Below are 17,287 nucleotides of genomic sequence, written 5' to 3' on the forward strand. Positions count from 1 at the left end.
CGCCTTAGAAAGTGTGAAAATAACACAAGACCTCAAACGTGGCACTCCTCCCAAATCCCTTGGATGACGGTTATTCAAAACAAGAAGTAGCCTAATAGCTTCGAGCGTCTTTGACAGGCGGGCACGGATGGGGGCAGAGGAGGAAGAACGGATAGACTTTCAGGTGCCGCTTTACCTGCTAACGGGGCACGCTACGACACGCCCACCCACAAAACAGATGTGTAGTGAGCCAAATTGAGATGTCAGTTAAGAGAGATAAGGACTGTTTGGAAATTAGGCGCAGTTTAAAAATATCGCACCAAGCATAAACTGATAGGTTATTCTCTCCTTGCTTGACTGTCGCTTAAAACCTAAAACTTATTTTGAATGTTTTTGTTTTTTGTCATTTCGTTCGTACTTTTCATGGGTAGGCCTATAATACTTCAGACAAAATGTTAAAATAGGCAGCCTGATATTTCCTTGAGTTTAGAAATCATCAGTCGGTTGCAAGTAATTGCATGTCTGTGGTAAGATGAGAGCACAACACATCTTGAATAGGCCATCTTTTTTGGAAGAAATACATATTTTGGGTAGGCTACAATGTTTTTCATTAATCCTCATTTCCGAACCAACACAGGTTTGAAAAATTATGTATTAACCTAATTTGCGTTTCAAATATCAAACCAAATCAAAATATGTCGTAAGGACACACCTGGAAATCAGTTTCCTGAACGAGCTTTGAGTCGGATGCCCCTCTCCTTTTTCCTTCTGTAATTTTTATAAAACTGGGCGGAGCGTGCCAAGTTTTAGTCAGATTACTACAGCAGCGTGAGACACAGATTCACTTCAGAACGCGTGGGTGAGTGTTCATCACGGGGCTGACGCTCGAGAATGCTATACGCTCCAGAGACTGAGCATCGGATCGGCTCCAAAAGAGAACCTCTCCTCAAATACGTGTCGCTCATCTGGACCGTAACATAACGAGGACTTCTGTTGCCATCAGCGGGCTGAAGAGGGTCATATCGACCACGTTTCACATTTTGAAGGAATCATCATGAGGGTGACTTTTACAACCAGCTGGATTTTTCAAGGCTGGATCAAGAACATTATAGTGATTCTCTGTATACACGTAAGTTCAATCATATGTTGAACAGTAATTTATCTGTCTCTGTTCTTACAGTATACATTATATGAATGACAGACACAATAACTTTTTTAATTGAGGTGCTGACTGCATTAGATATAGGTTACATGTAGCCTATCTATAGCTTACTATTATAGCAAACAGTTACAATTTACATGCATGCATGCAACTAGACCAGAATGTATTTCAATGTTTTTACCCCAATACTGACTGGAAACAGTTGTGCCGTTGTGCTTGGTCGCCGGCCAGTGGCCCCCGCTCATCTGAACCGCATGCAGTGCCTTCAGCTGCTTTCTCCCTCCGCTCCCAGACTCCGTGGCTTTGTGGGAATGGATCTATTACCCTCTCCCCCAGTTTGATCCTGTGTGAGGAATGATGATATAATGCTGCTTTTTGAACAGAACATTTTTAAAACTTTTTTTGCATTGTAGCCTACTGCACAGAAAGCCAAAGAATAACGTGAGCGATGTTAGGGGACTGAAAGCCTAAGTCGGTGGTTTTCTATTGTTTCAGACTTGGGCTCCACATCTGTGTGTGCGTGTGTGTGTGTGTGTGTGGGTTCATTGAGTAGTGGTACTCTCACAGTCCCTCAGCCATGTGGTATTGGCCATTGCAAACAGATGACAGCATGTAGCCACTCTGGAAGTAAACCTCACAGTGGCGATGGCTTTGCGAGCATTGTCTGTCTGTAGTGAGCAGTGGTGATGGCTTTGCAAGCATTGTCTGTCTGTAGTGAGGACACAACACTTTAGCAACTCTGTCCAAGGCTCTGGACAGTCAACATTTCACATGAGGAAATGTTTATAGAAGAGGATGCATGCATGGAAGGACAGACATATGCATTCATCCATCCATCCATCATTCATCCATCCATTCATCCATCCATCCATCATTCATCCATCCATCCGTCTATCATCCATCCATTCATTCATCCATTCATTCATCCATCCATCCATCCATCATTCATCAATTCATTCATCCATTCATTCATCCATCCATCCATCCATCATTCATCAATCCATCCATCCATCCAACCATCAGTCCATTCATTCATTCATCTATCCATCCATCCATTCATCCATCCATCAATCCATTCATTCATTCATATTCCTTCATTCATCTATTCATTTATCCATCCATTCATTCATTCAGTGGTAGGCACACTCCCTCCCAAATCTTCCCCTCATCACACCATTTCCCCCAATCAGAGCGCAAATGTTCCCCTCATCACACCATTTCCCCCAATCAGAGTGCAAATGTTCCCCTCATCATGCTGTTTCTCACAGGCAGAGTGCAAATGCTTCCCTAAAGGCCGTTTCCCGTAGCTGTCTGAGCACCTGACCGCTAGCACAGCTACACGCGGCCTGTTGCATGACACGCTGCATGTTATGACCTGCTGTAATCAGGCCTCAGGCTTCCAGTGAAAAGCTGATATTTGTATTGAGAAATCCTGTTTTCCCAGGTATATCAAGTGGTATAGTCATCCTTGTCATAGTCTTTTGTTCATTTTGTTGATACCACCATAATGATGAGTCGTGTGTGTGTGTGTGTGTGGTGGCGGGGGCCAAAAGTTCAAGGATCCTGTCTCATGCCTGCGTGTATTGTGTGTGTGGGGGGGGGGGGGGGGGCATGTAACACTACATTATGTGGGGGGGGGGGGGCATGTAAGACTTAATTATGTGGGGGGGCATGTAACACTACATTATGTGGGGGGGGGCATGTAAAACTTTATTATGTGGGGGGGGGGGCATGTAAGACTATTATGGGGGGGACATGTAAGACTTGATTATGTGGGGGGGGCATGTAAAACTTTATTATATGTTTTTCCCGGTGTATGTTTGTGCTCTGGCACTGCAATGTGTTTTGAAAGAGCCATAATAGCAGCACATTAGAGTTGTCAGGAGCAGCCTTTAAATAACGCCCTCCAGAGGAATTTCTCCTGGTGTGGCGGCCGTTATGCAAATACGGTGGTCTCTGGGAGCCGGGATGATGGATCTCACAGTTGCGCCATCTCTTCAGTTTCAGCGCACTCACTCTGTCTGTCCTTCACTTCTATTTCATCGTTTGGGGATGATCTGTTGTTCCTTGTGGAGGCGACTGACGTCAAAGAGGTTGATTTCCATTGAGGAGAAACGCCACACAATTCTCTACTTAGCTCCAGGTCACTTTGGACAAAACAAAAAAATTCAACTGAGACGGAGAAACCACACTTCACTGCAGAGTGCATGGACTACTCTAGGGGATGTTAGTGTTTTGCTTGTCTTGGGACCATTTTCTAACATATAATTAGCTTGGGTGTCACTGGCCAAGAGCATATATATATAGTCTGTGAAAATATTTTGAGATGCTTGAGTAGGCCTCCGATGCATAGATATATAGGGAAAAAATACCTTCTGGGTAAACATGCATTCCTCTCCACTACATATATATGGGTTTATATTCCCATCTACCACAGTTAACATATGCTCAGGGCCATATTAATGTCCTGCACTCAAAGCAATGCAAAATGCAGCACTTTGTAAAATATTTCTTTCCAGTTACCCCTCCCATGTAAAAGGCCATCAATCATGTAATGGTTCTACAGTTCACTAGCGTGTAGAGCCTCTCATTTGTGGTTGACTCGTGGGATTATCATGTAACAAAATAACACATAACCAAGAAAAAAGATCAGATACTTATATCCAGTCAGCAGTGTGGAATCCAAACAGTATCGTTTGGATTCCATCAAAAATGTACCTGTTTTGATGTTTTTCAAAAAGTTACCTGTTACCTACCTGTGACCTAAGAGAGGAAAGGCCTGTCTTTAGATGACCTATATATTTCTACATGTCAAAGCTACCACTGTATTTTTTGCGGACATTAATTATGGGGAACTTTTTTTCTGGCCCCAATGAGATAGATGCCCTCCTATTTGTGACTAACAAGGAACTTTAGTCGGTGCCCAAATCATGTGGTGAATGTCTGACAGAGCTCTGCAGGCCTTTCCCATGGGAGAGCTCGGGGACTGGAAACCCAGGTGCCCCATCACTGACCGTAGAGGAAGAAGGAAGGAGATGGATTTGACATGAAAACTTTTGACCCCACTGTGTGTGTGCCAGCGGTGGGTGCTGTAAAGGGCACATGGGTGTCTTCAGCGTGGAGGAATTCCTCTCATTGTGCCTTCAACCGTATTCTGTAATTATGGTTCGATCTCCACGGGCTGTTACAGTAATTCACAGTGTGTTCTTTTCTCCGCACACATCAGACTGTTCTATTAAAGGGCTCATCTCTTTCCAGCAAAACCTCCAACACAATTTAGCAGAGCACCGCGTGGTCGCTATCCAACAGCTCTCCACGGACTCTCCTAACGACAAGCTGAGAAAAGGCAGTATGCTGTTAAAGGCGCGGCATGGCTTTAACCTGTATGGCTGTATGACTGTATGACTGTACTGCTTTAACGACAGCACCGTGGCACATCTGCAGTAAGAACTCCAGGAAGAATCTGCCATGCTGCTAAACCGTGGAATGTCTTTGTGGTATCTGAAGGGATGTGGGTGTTTTTCCCCCCAAAACAACTGTAAGTTGAGCAATAGCGCGGACTCTCTTTCTCCCACTGCTCTGCCTGGGGTCATCGCTCTCCTGGACACAACAGGACAGTAAAAAAGGAAAAGACTGCATGGAGAATGGTGTGTGTTTCAGAAAAGACGTCCTGCGTTGTGGACAGTATGCATTATGCAGTATAGAAGTCCTGCGTTGTGGACAGTAGGCATTATGCAGTATAGACGTCCTGCGTTGTGGACAGTAGGCATTATGCAGTATAGACGTCCTGCGTTGTGGAGAGTGGGCATTATGCAGTATAGACGTCCTGCGTTGTGGACAGTAGGCATTATGCAGTATAGCCTTTTGTGTCTGTTGGTCATCCTCGACTCAAAGAAAACCAAACATAATCAATTAAGACAAGTCTTACTGGCAAAATACATGTATCTCAGTTGGAAAGCTGCAAGGGTCCACTCACTGCTCTTTGCTCTGGTTTCAGGTTGTCTACTCCAAACCATGCAAGTCCAACCAGTATCTGAAAGACAAGAAATGCTGCAGCAAATGTGAACCAGGTAAGTGGCCTGACACGGCTCCCATCACTGCATTACCCACATCTGTCTCTCTCATCTGGTCACTACATCTGGTCACTAGCAGCAGTCTCACACACCATAACCCAGTCTAAGTGTTATCCTTTCTGTGGGACTGGACTAAGGGTCTAAGTGTTATTCTTTCTGTGGGACTGGACTAAGGGTCTGGACACCATGACCTATAAATGTATGGTTCCACTTGAAAGCTCTCATCTGGGTTTGGGAGAGGGGAATGATTTTGAATGGACGTGTTGCTATGACGACATGAAACACATCCTCTCACCTCCCCCAGGAAGAAAAAGGGAAGAATGCTTGCCGATGGGAGGAGGGGTCAGTGGGATGGGTCAGCGTCCACACTCCTGGGTGTTGTGAAAGCGCTGTCACCCATTCAGATGGGAAGCAGTTCCGCTTGGGGCCATATTTAGTTTCCCAATGCATGCGTCAGTGGGTCACTGGGTTTGCAGACCGCTGCCGGCTGGTCATGTGGGGGCAGCCTGGAAATGATCGCCATGTGCCGGAACTTCTGAGCTACACACTTCTGAGCTTGCCATTTAAATCACAGTCCTGAGTATGCAGTCCTGAGTATGCAGTCCTAAGTATGCAGTCCTAAGTATGCAGTCCTGAGAATGCAGTCCGTAGTATGCAGTCCTAAGTATGCAGTCCTGAGTATGCAGTCCTAAGTATGCAGTCCTAAGTATGCAGTCCTAAGTATGCAGTCCTGAAAATGCAGTCCTAAGTATGCAGTCCTGAGTATGCAGTCCTAAGTATGCAGTCCGTGGTATGCAGTCCTAAGTATGCAGTCCTGAGAATGCAGTCCGTAGTATGCAGTCCTAAGTATGCAGTCCGTAGTATGCAGTCCTGAGTATGTAGTCCTAAGTATGCAGTCCTAAGTATGCAGTCCGTAGTATGCAGTCCTAAGTATGCAGTCCTAAGTATGCAATCTGTAGTATGCAGTCTGTAGTCTGCAGTCCTGAGTATGCAGTCCTAAGTATGCAGTCCTGAGTATGCAGTCCGTAGTATGCAGTCCTGAGTATGCAGTCCTGAGTACACATGAGCTCTGAATGTAAAAAAAACCCATATACATCACATCTGGGTCCATGGCATTTTTAATGCTAGTAGTTTGCCTGCTGTTGAATGTGGTCCATGCTGCAGGTCCAGGTCATACAGCAGATACTGTCTCTGTCTGATGTTTTTATGCTACTCTTATGTCTATGTTCTCTTGTATACTGTACTGTCTCTGTCTGATGTTTTTATGCTACTCTTCTCTCTCTTATGTCTATATCCTTTTCTCTTATTGTACAGTGTCCTTGGGTGACTTGAAAGGCGCTTTAAATAAAATGTATTATTATTTAATACCTAATGTTTTGTGCACTCACCTGTCTGCACTCACCTGCACTCACCTGCACTCATCTACACTCACCTACACTCACCTGCACTCACTTACACTCACCTACACTCACCTGCACTGACCTGCACTCACTTACACTCACCAACACTCACCTGCCTGCACTCACCTGCACTCACTTACACTCATCTACACTCATCTACACTCACCTGCCTGCACTCACCTGCACTCACCTACACTCACCTGCACTCACCTACAATACACTCACCTGCACTCACCTGCCTACACTCATCTACACTCACCTACACTCACCTACACTCACCTGCACTCATCTACACTCACCTGCCTGCACTCACCTGCCTGCACTCACCTACACTCACCTGCACTCATCTACACTCACCTGCCTGCACTCACCTACACTCATCTACACTCACCTGCCTACACTCACCTACATTCACCTACACTCACCTGCCTACACTCACCTACACTCACCTACACTCACCTACACTCACCTGCACTCATCTACACTCACCTGCCTGCACTCACCTACACTCATCTACACTCACCTGCCTACACTCACCTACACTCACCTGCACTCATCTACACTCACCTGCCTACACTCACCTACACTCATCTACACTCACCTGCCTGCACTCACCTACACTCACCTACAGTACACTCACCTGCACTCACCTGCCTACACTCACCTACACTCACCTGCACTCATCTACACTCACCTGCCTACACTCACCTACACTCATCTACACTCACCTGCCTGCACTCACCTACACTCACCTACAGTACACTCACCTGCACTCACCTGCCTACACTCATCTACACTCATCTACATTCACCTACACTCATCTACACTCACCTGCACTCACCTACACTCACCTGCCTGCACTCACCTGCCTGCACTCACCTGCACTCACATACACTCACCTGTCTGCACTCACCTACACTCACCTGCACTCACCTACACTCACCTGCCTGCACTCACCTGCACTCACATACACTCATCTACATTCACCTACACTCATCTACACTCACCTGCACTCACCTACACTCACCTGCCTGCACTCACCTGCCTGCACTCACCTGCCTGCACTCACCTACACTCACCTGCACTCACCTACACTCACCTGCCTGCACTCACCTACACTCACCTGCCTGCACTCACCTACAGTACACTCACATGCACTCACCTGCACTCACCTACACTCACCTGCCTGCCTCCTGTTCTCCACTGCAGGGACATACATGTTCGCGCCTTGCACTGGCAACTCAGACACAAAATGTCGCCCGTGTGGGAGGGACGAGTACCAGCCAGACTGGACCAACGACACCAAGTGTATGCCCCAGCGCTTCTGCGACACCGGTCAGTGGAGTGTCCTCTACACCTTCAGAAGCGTCGGGAACACCATTATATAGTTCACTTATTGTGTCATTGTCAAGTCATTGTTAACTTATTGGTAATTGGCTCATCTAATCTCACTTAGTCGCTTGCATCCTGTTTGTAGTGATTAAAGTGGACGTTTTAATGGTCAAACCTCCATCCATATGTGTCTTGGGCACTTGTTCCATGTCCTGTGCTGTGACACCTGATGACTTCTCTCTCTGCTCTAGTGAAGGGGTTCAGCCAGGACCGTCCACAGGACCCCAAGGCTGCCGTGCCGTGTCCGTGCATGAAGGGCCTGCAGTGCTCGCCTACCAACTGTGAGTTCTGCGAGCGCATCCCCCCGTGTCCACCTGGAGAAGGACTCACTATGGACGGTAAGGAGCCCTAACACACAGGTCACTCAGGCATCAACACACAGGACACTCATGCGTCAACACACATCAACACACAGGTCACTCAGGCATCAACACACAGGACACTCATGCGTCAACACACATCAACACACAGGACACTCATGCGTCAACACACATCAACACACAGGTCACTCAGGCATCAACACACAGGACACTCATGCGTCAACACACATCAACACACAGGACACTCATGCGTCAACACACATCAACACACAGGTCACTCAGGCATCAACACACAGGACACTCATGCATCAACACACAGGACACTCATGCGTCAACACACATCAACACACAGGTCACTCATGCGTCAACACACATCAACACACAGGTCACTCAGGCATCAACACACAGGTCACTCAGGCATCAACACACAGGACACTCATGCGTCAACACACATCAACACACAGGTCACTCATGCGTCAACACACAGGACACTCATGTGTCAACACACAGAACACTCATGCGTCAACACACATCAACACACAGGTCACTCAGGCATCAACACACAGGACACTCATGCGTCAACACACATCAACACACAGGTATATATAAGTATAAGTATATATACTCTTTTGATCCCGTGAGGGAAATTTGGTCTCTGCATTTATCCCAATCCGTGAATTAGTGAAGCACACACAGCACACAGTGAGGTGAAGCACACACTAATCCCGGCGCAGTGAGCTGCCTGCATCAACAGTGGCGCTCGGGGAGCAGTGAGGGGTTAGGTGCCTTGCTCAAGGGTACTTCAGCCGTGCCTACTGGTCGGGGTTCGAACCGGCAACCCTCCGGTTACAGGTCCGAAGTGCTAACCAGTAAGCCACGGCTGCCCCCAGGTCACTCATGCGTCAACACACAGGACACTCATGCATCAACACACAGGTCACTCATGCATCAACACACAGAACACTCAGGCATCAACACACAGGTCACTCATGCATCAACACACAGAACACTCATGCATCAACACACAGGACACTCATGCATCAACACACAGGTCACTCATGCATCAACACACAGAACACTCAGGCATCAACACACAGGTCACTCATGCATCAACACACAGGACACTCATGCATCAACACACAGGTCACTCATGCATCAACACACAGGACACTCATGCATCAACACACAGGTCACTCATGCATCAACACACATCAACACACAGGACACTCATGCATCAACACACAGGTCACTCATGCATCAACACACAGAACACTCAGGCATCAACACACAGGTCACTCATGCATCAACACACAGGACACTCATGCATCAACACACAGGTCACTCATGCATCAACACACAGGACACTCATGCATCAACACACAGGTCACTCATGCATCAACACACAGAACACTCAGGCATCAACACATAGGTCACTCATGCATCAACACACAGGACACTCATGCATCAACACACAGGACACTCATGCATCAACACACATCAACACACAGGACACTCATGCATCAACACACAGGTCACTCATGCATCAACACACAGAACACTCATGCATCAACACAGGTCACTCATGCATCAACACACAGAACACTCATGCATCAACACAGGTCACTCAGGCATCAACACACAGAACACTCATGCATCAACACAGGTCACTCATGCATCAACACACAGAACACTCATGCATCAACACAGGTCACTCAGGCATCAACACACAGGTCACTCATGCGTCAACACAGACGTCACTCAGGCATCGACACGTGTCAAATGTAATATCCCACTGGCATTGTCATTAAACCATCTGCAGAAAGTCTGTTGTAAAGCAGGGATTAAAATAGGCTCCAGTTTGGGTTGTTAGTCATTTTAGGGTAGTTACAAGTCTTGTAACAGGAAGTTGAGAATTAGGCCTAGCTGACTAGTGTGTTGAATATGTCCTAAGTTGCTCATGGTATGTAGTGGTTTAGCAGTTTATCCTCAGCGGAATGACTGTAAGAGGCTTGTTGTTTTGTTTTGCATGTCCAGAGTCCGGTCGAGGCTCCTGTAAGGCATGTCCAGAGGGGTATTTCTCTGACAAAGAATCCACTGAGCCATGCAAGCCGTGGGTGAGGTAAGTGGCCTGTTTTGGACGCTCCCCATCTCACAAAACACACTCCAACTTCAAACCACATCAACAACCGCTAGGCACACAAACAAGGAGTCAGGCCCCTGTTTTTATTTTGCCAAATCACAGTAACTAATCATGAACATTATTTGTCCTCTGTCACTCTGGGGTCACAGGAACATGCTGGGACACACAAGCCCCCACAGTTTTACCACGCTCTGGTGTTATGACTAATTCCTGGGCCACTTCCCCTGGAAAAGAGCATTTTTTTTCTATTGCCAGCCGTATTTGTGGTTAGCGTCTGCAGAGAGAAGCCAGGCTGATGAAAATAGCAGAGACGGAGCAGTTGAAAAATAACATCTCTGTGTTCTGTTGTTGTCCACCAGTTGTAAAGACTCTGGGAAGAGTGAAGTGAAGTCTGGGAACTCCGAGAGAGATGCCGTGTGTGGACCCGCAGTCCTCGGTATGTACCCCTCGCACGTCACGCCATGACTTACACTTTGACTTTTTTTTAGTCTGAGGGGCCTTCTCAGGACTTCCGGGGATTAGGGGATTCCTAGATGGGTTGTCAATAAAGGAATTAAGGCCAATGTTGTGTTTACCTTACTTAGTTTCCTCCACGTCAGGGGTTGTGGTGGCCATTTTGTCTGTCATCATGGTCGTGTCCCTCGTCATCCTTACGCTGTTCTGCTACAAGGACAAGATGAAGCTGCTCTCCGGTAATCCTTTCCCTGCATTGGAATGCAGCTTCTGTAACTCTTTCAATGCAAATTGACATTGATACTATTGTGACTTAATTATCTTGTAGAATACAGTATACCAAATGAATATTATTTCATAATATTTCATATATATCCATATTTCTTGAATTTCCCCTTGGGGATCAATAAAGTATCTATCTATCTATCTATCTATCTATCTATCTATCTTTCTATAATGACATTAATAACTTTTTCCCAATATTTCCTTTAGTGAATGTGAGATCTTGTGTTCAAAACCTGAAAAGGAGCAGGATACAGCAGGTGAGACCTCTGCTGTGTGAACAGAATTTGAATACACCTTTATTCACCTTTCCGCAATCAGTCATTATTCAATCAGTTCAACTGTTTCATATTCTTTGTTCCACTGACTGGTTGAATTCCCGCCATGTCCACTTCTGTCCACTTTAGGAGACCCTGACGCCGCCCCACAACGTCCCACAGCACTGCACCTTTGAGATCACCCGTCTGCTTCGCCCAGACGAGTTCCTCACTCAGTGTCCCAGCACCGTCCTGGCCATCGAGGGAGGGCAGGAGGTCGCCTCGGCAACCGCATCCACATCCCCCTCCCTGGACCCGGTGGCGGTGGAGGGCTCGTCGGGGGATGTGAGCGAGGACGGGTCAGTGGAGGCCCGGGGAGCCACGTCGGTGCTGTCTGGCGTCTCCTCCTCCTCCTCCTCCTCTTCCTCCTCCTCTTCGTCCAGCTCTGGCTCGTGCAGCTGCGTGATCTCCCTGAAGGAGCCGGTGGAGCTGGGCGAGAACGAGGACTGCAGTCAGGTGGTGTCGCACGGCCTGGCAGGCGTCTGCTCCTGCGGGGGTGGTGAGCGAGAGGAGCGCACCACAGCAGGAGGAGGAGGAGGAGGAGCAGGAGGAGGAGGAGGTGGAGGAGAAGCAGGAGGAGGAGGTGGAGAAGGAGCAGGAGGAGGAGGTGGAGGAGAAGCAGGAGGAGGAGGAGGAGCAGGAGGAGCAGGAGGTGGAGAAGGAGCAGGAGGAGGAGCAGGAGGAGGAGGAGCAGGAGGAGCAGCAGGAGCAGGAGGAGGAGGAGTTGAGAGAGTCCCAGAGGAGTCCCCTCTCTGTCAGAACTGCTGCCCTGAGGAGGGCCTGCGTGGCTGTGTGGACTGCACTGACCTCCACGCCTCCCAGGACCTCTACCTGGACTACAGCAGCCTGCCGGCGAAGGACACCATGTCCGAGCCACGGGGCGCAGGTGACGGCCGCCAGGAGGGCCCCCGGGTCACCACGGGACTCCTGTGCCCGCACAACGAGCCACATTGCTGTAGCCCGGAGTCCGGCAGTACCGCGACGGCACCGGCCGCTCTGTCCCTGCCCAGCACCAACGGCAGCACCAACGCCAGCGGCAACGGCAGCACCAACGCCAGCGAGCACGGCCTGTCCCTCAGCTGCAGCGCCGAGCGCAAGCTGCCCGCACAGGATGAGGACGCCGAGTACCAGGCCCACTGCTCGGAAACCGCTCTGACCTCAGGTGGGCAGCAGGCTCTTGGCGGCGTGGCGTGGAGTGGCGTAGCGTGGCGTAGCGTGGATTAGCGTGGCGTAGCGTGGAGTAGCGTGGCGTAGCGTGGAGTAGCGTGGAGTAGCGTGGCGTAGCGTGGAGTAGCGTAGCGTGGCTTGGCATATCGTGGCGTGGCGTAGCGTAGCGTCACGCTAGGCGTTTGCTGTGTCATGTCATCTCCGGCCCTCTGGCGTGTGTCCCATTAAAGCTCAATGAAAAACATGTTTTCTCAAGACCGTCTGAATGTGCCGCTAGACCAAACACAGCCACAATGAACAGTGGGGGCACATCTGAAATCGGAGGGAAAACACTTCCATTTCGCGAGATGCCAGGCAGAGGAACAGATGTTTACCGCAAAATTCCACAGGCGTCTCGAAGCGAACCCCGGCTCTTAATTGAAACAGGATGTTGCCGTTTGAGTAGAACCGTCTCGTAAAATGCGCAGCGGGGCCCCGTTCACATCTCTGCGGTTTGATCACATAACAGATGGGCTAACGAGCCTGTAAACACCCATTTCCCATAACCTTCACTAATGCCTTTGCCACGGCATTCCGGGTAGCGCTCAGGCCACAGCGGATTCACTGAGTGATGGAACGTCGTTCCCACTTGTCCTCTGTGTGCGATACACTCAATAGAGTTTTCCGCATCCAGAGAGCCAGAGAGGAGAGATGCCTGTTATTATCATATTTGAGAAGAATAAGAAAAAAATGCCATTCTGGTAAATGTCAGTTCCAGTAAGGTTGTCTGGAAATAAAAACTGCTATTCTTTGCCAGGAGGGGTGGTGTGTGTGTGTGTGTGTGTGTGTGTGTGTGACGTAGTAAATCATCTCTAGAGTGACTCACTGAGGCATGAAATCTGACTCATTGTCTGACTGCCTCCACTCTGGCGGTCCTCCTGCCGGTGAGCACAGGGATCTCCACCCCCCCCCCCCCCCCCCACACACACACACACCCGCTCTCTTGCTGCTCTCTCTCTTTTTCTTTCTCTCTCCTCTCTCCTGCTTCTTTCTCTCTATCTCCCCCTCCTCTGTCTCTCTCTCTCTCTTTCTCTCGTCCCTCTCTCCTGCTTCTCTCTCTCTCTTTCTCTCGTCCCTCTCTCCTGCTTCTCTCTCTCTCTCTCTCTCTCTCTCTCTCACTGTCTCCCCAACTCATTTCTACCCCTCCTCCCTCTCTTTCTGTTCCCTCTGAGGGAACTGCGGCGGTTGATGTTGAAACTTCAGCGGGAGGAAGCGATGTGGCTCTTTTCGCCCCTTAAGCTCCATGAAATACATAATGGACGTTATAAATAACTGCCGCTTACTCTGCATCAGTCTCCCGCTGTAGCTGGTGGTTGACCTTTGGTCTAATTTGACACGAGTCCACTGTGAAGGCGCTCTGTTGGTCCTGGACGGAAACCCACTCATTTGCTCTTTGTAGTTTTAGCTTTTCAACCTTTTCAAGGTCATCTGGACTCCTGCTTGTTATTTGATTCCATATGTGAGATATCATAGTATTGGTACGGTAGATATGGGAGTGATATCATAGTATTGGTATGGTAGATATGGGGGTGATATCATAGTATTGATCATAGTATTGGTATGGTAGATATGGTAGAGATATCATAGTATTGGTATGGTAGATATGGTAGAGATATCATAGTATTGGTATGGTAGATATGGTGGTGATTGGAGTCTGGACAGTAGACTAGGAAATTATTAGAGTATCTGTCTCTAGCCTGGTGGCCCATACTACAGTGTAATATGCTGCTGACCAGGGCAGGCCTGTCCCACTCATGCTGGTTTCTGTCCGACAGGTCAGGTGACGGGGAACCACAACACCACCTTCATCTCCAGCGGCCAGGTGATGAACTTCAGCGGCGAGGTCATCGTGGTCTACGTCAGCCAGACGTCTGAGGCCGACGCTGGTGGCGGCTGTGTCGGTGGGGTCAAGTCGAGCGAGCCGTTCAGCTGCCCCGTCCAGGAGGAGTCCAACAACGGCTCTCCTAACGTCCAGACCGCCCCCAAGACGCCACAGGGCATCGCGCCCAGCGCTCGGCAGGACAGCCCCCTACCTGTTCAGGAGATGGCCCGCAGGTGGCCCGGCACGGTGAAATGAGCGAGAGGTGGAGACGCTTCGGCGTCTGACCACGGAGCTGACCCTTGTCCTCCTCCTCCTCCTCCTCCTCCTCCGCATCTGTGCTCTCCCCTCCCGGATTGTTGAAGCACTGCTGAAGTGCTTCTGATGTGTATAAGATAAAATGCTATGCATTTGTTGAATGGGTATTGTACATAGCCTTTGGTTCATCACTAGTGCTTCATGTTGCAGATGCAGATGTTAGTGATTACGTCTCGGTTGCAAGCTGGCTTTATCCTCAAACATCTCGTTGACAAGCAAGTCTGATGATGCACGACACTTTTGTTTCCGCAGACAACGTGGAAAACACACACACACACACACACACACATGTGCGTTGTAGCCCTAGGAAAGACACAGAGGTGAGGCAGAGTGAAAGTTCAGTGTCCAGAACAAAAGTGCATTGTGTCCCTTCTTGGCTGTGTCGTCTCTCCAGGCCCTTTGTCTGTCTGATGCAGGCCCTTCAGACGGAGTAGAGGGCCCAGCGTAGCCCCCCCCCCCCTCCCCCACCCCACCCCACCCCACCACCACCACCACCTCCAGGACAAGCCTCACACACACCAAACCAACCCTGGACAATCCTCACATGCTCATTTGAACTGTTTCATTGTACCAGTATGACTGACGGGTGCAGATTTGTTTTTCTTTTTGATGTACTTTTTGATAACAGTAAATCTGTAGCAGTTAATGTGTGCATAACGGCCTTCAATCAGTTAAGTGCCTTGTTAAGCTGTTTTATGATTCTTGGTCTTTTGTCTTATTTAAAATGGTGGTGTTGCAGCTACAAACCAAAGGGAATTTTGTAACACTTTACTGAAAAAGGTGTTCTAAATGAACTATGTCTGTGTGTTCATAAGGGTTTATGGTATATAAATGAACTATGTGTGTGTCCATAAGGGTTTATGGTATATAAATGAACTGTGTGTGTCCATAAGGGTTTATGGTATATAAATGAACTATGTGTGTGTCCATAAGGGTTTATGGTATATAAATGCTCTACTATAGTGCTTGACATACAGTAAACACTCATAACTTACTGAATGACCAGAATTAAAATTGTGAAAGTTTTCCATTACAACACCTTCACTTCACTTCATTTGATGCCTTACAATGTCTTACCGAGTGATAACTTCCCTGACATCAATGTAATTTTATAAACAAGACAAATATCATGGACAAAAATCAAATTATGCATTATCACATATACTTTTTACTGTAAAGATTTTAAATTAAATTTTAAATTAAATTTTAATTTAATGATTTTTGCAGGAAATTGTGAACATTGATGTTCATGACTGAAGGCTTATGTCTTGCATAATAAGGCATTATGAATGTGGTATAAGCCCTAATGAATTTACCGTAACACATTATGGATACCTTTTTGAAGTAACATGACTTTTTTTATAAGAGTATATTTGTTTGTACATTTATTCATGTTAACAAATACAAATAAAACTATTTGAACGGCGATTGCCCAGCATTTGTATAACTTCTCAAGCCTACAAAATTCAATTACAATATAACACAATGCCTGTCTTGTTCTATAACTGATGGCTTTCTTTCTCTGTCTTCCTGTAAGTCAATAATCAGTGGTGAGCATTGCAGGGCTGCATGATTGAGAGTGCTGTGAAGCCTCAGACTATAGCCTTGTGTCGACACAAACCTTTAATTACGCCAGATGATGGCTAACAGCTGTCGGCGAGGTCGGGGCAAATGTATGCCGAGAATATTGTGTTTGACCGCGTTCTCATGGCAGCCAATCCCAGCTCGCACACAAACGCTCTTGGTGGAGGCGAAACGAACGCTGGGTCCGCTGGCTGTGGGCCTTGTGAGGGAAAAGCCAGGAACGTGTCGGGGGTCCGGAAAAACAGGAAACAATGACTTGTGTTCACATGCTTGAGATGGAGGGTTAGGGGGCATTTTTTTGCGAGGCGTTAGTTGAGTAGGAGCTATGTTGCCAGTCATCTAGTGCTGCTCTGCCATCTAGTGGAGTCAAATGAAGGAAGGAACTCCAACTGGAAGGAAATGGAATTCTCAGGTTGATGAAATTCTCAACTCTTAAATGTTGGAAACCTGTTGATTCATCAACCACCACACCCCTCAGACACCTACATACACACATACATCATCGGCGGTCACTTGAAACGAGTATGACTGTCCTTTCTGTAGGGGCATCTACTTGTGGCTCTTCAGATGGCTGTAGAGGCCGATCCGTGATCCACATGTTGTCGTGCAGGGTGGGCAGGGAAGGTGGCGTTGGTGGATGTTGGTGGATGGTGGTGGAGCATTTTTCTGTCTTTCCTTGCGGAGTAGTTGCTTTGCTCCATTTCATGTTGTGAAGCTCCTTCCTGCACAGATTTCTTCCAGTGGTGCCTGTCTGATGCAATGTGCTCACAGTTGCTTGATGTGATGTTGAATCTCTTCAGACTGTTTTTGATATTGTCCTGCTTTCTTTTGTCCAGCAGGGG

General features: G+C 47.9%; 1 protein-coding gene across 1 annotated transcript; it reads left to right on the forward strand.

Moving 5' to 3' along the window:
• Positions 1-775: 775 nt before the first annotated feature.
• Positions 776-16,289, forward strand: tnfrsf11a (tumor necrosis factor receptor superfamily, member 11a, NFKB activator). The gene is made up of 11 exons (XM_042067371.1): positions 776-1,108; positions 5,139-5,211; positions 7,824-7,949; positions 8,198-8,344; positions 10,361-10,445; positions 10,826-10,902; positions 11,051-11,158; positions 11,412-11,461; positions 11,609-12,100; positions 12,170-12,680; positions 14,500-16,289. The coding sequence occupies exons 1-11, from the start codon at positions 1,034-1,036 to the stop codon at positions 14,799-14,801; spliced, it is 2,046 nt and encodes a 681-aa protein (XP_041923305.1). The 5' UTR covers positions 776-1,033; the 3' UTR covers positions 14,802-16,289.
• Positions 16,290-17,287: the final 998 nt, after the last annotated feature.

The sequence above is a fragment of the Alosa sapidissima genome, chromosome 17 (genome assembly GCF_018492685.1).
Source record: "Alosa sapidissima isolate fAloSap1 chromosome 17, fAloSap1.pri, whole genome shotgun sequence".
Classification (NCBI taxonomy): domain Eukaryota; kingdom Metazoa; phylum Chordata; class Actinopteri; order Clupeiformes; family Clupeidae; genus Alosa; species Alosa sapidissima.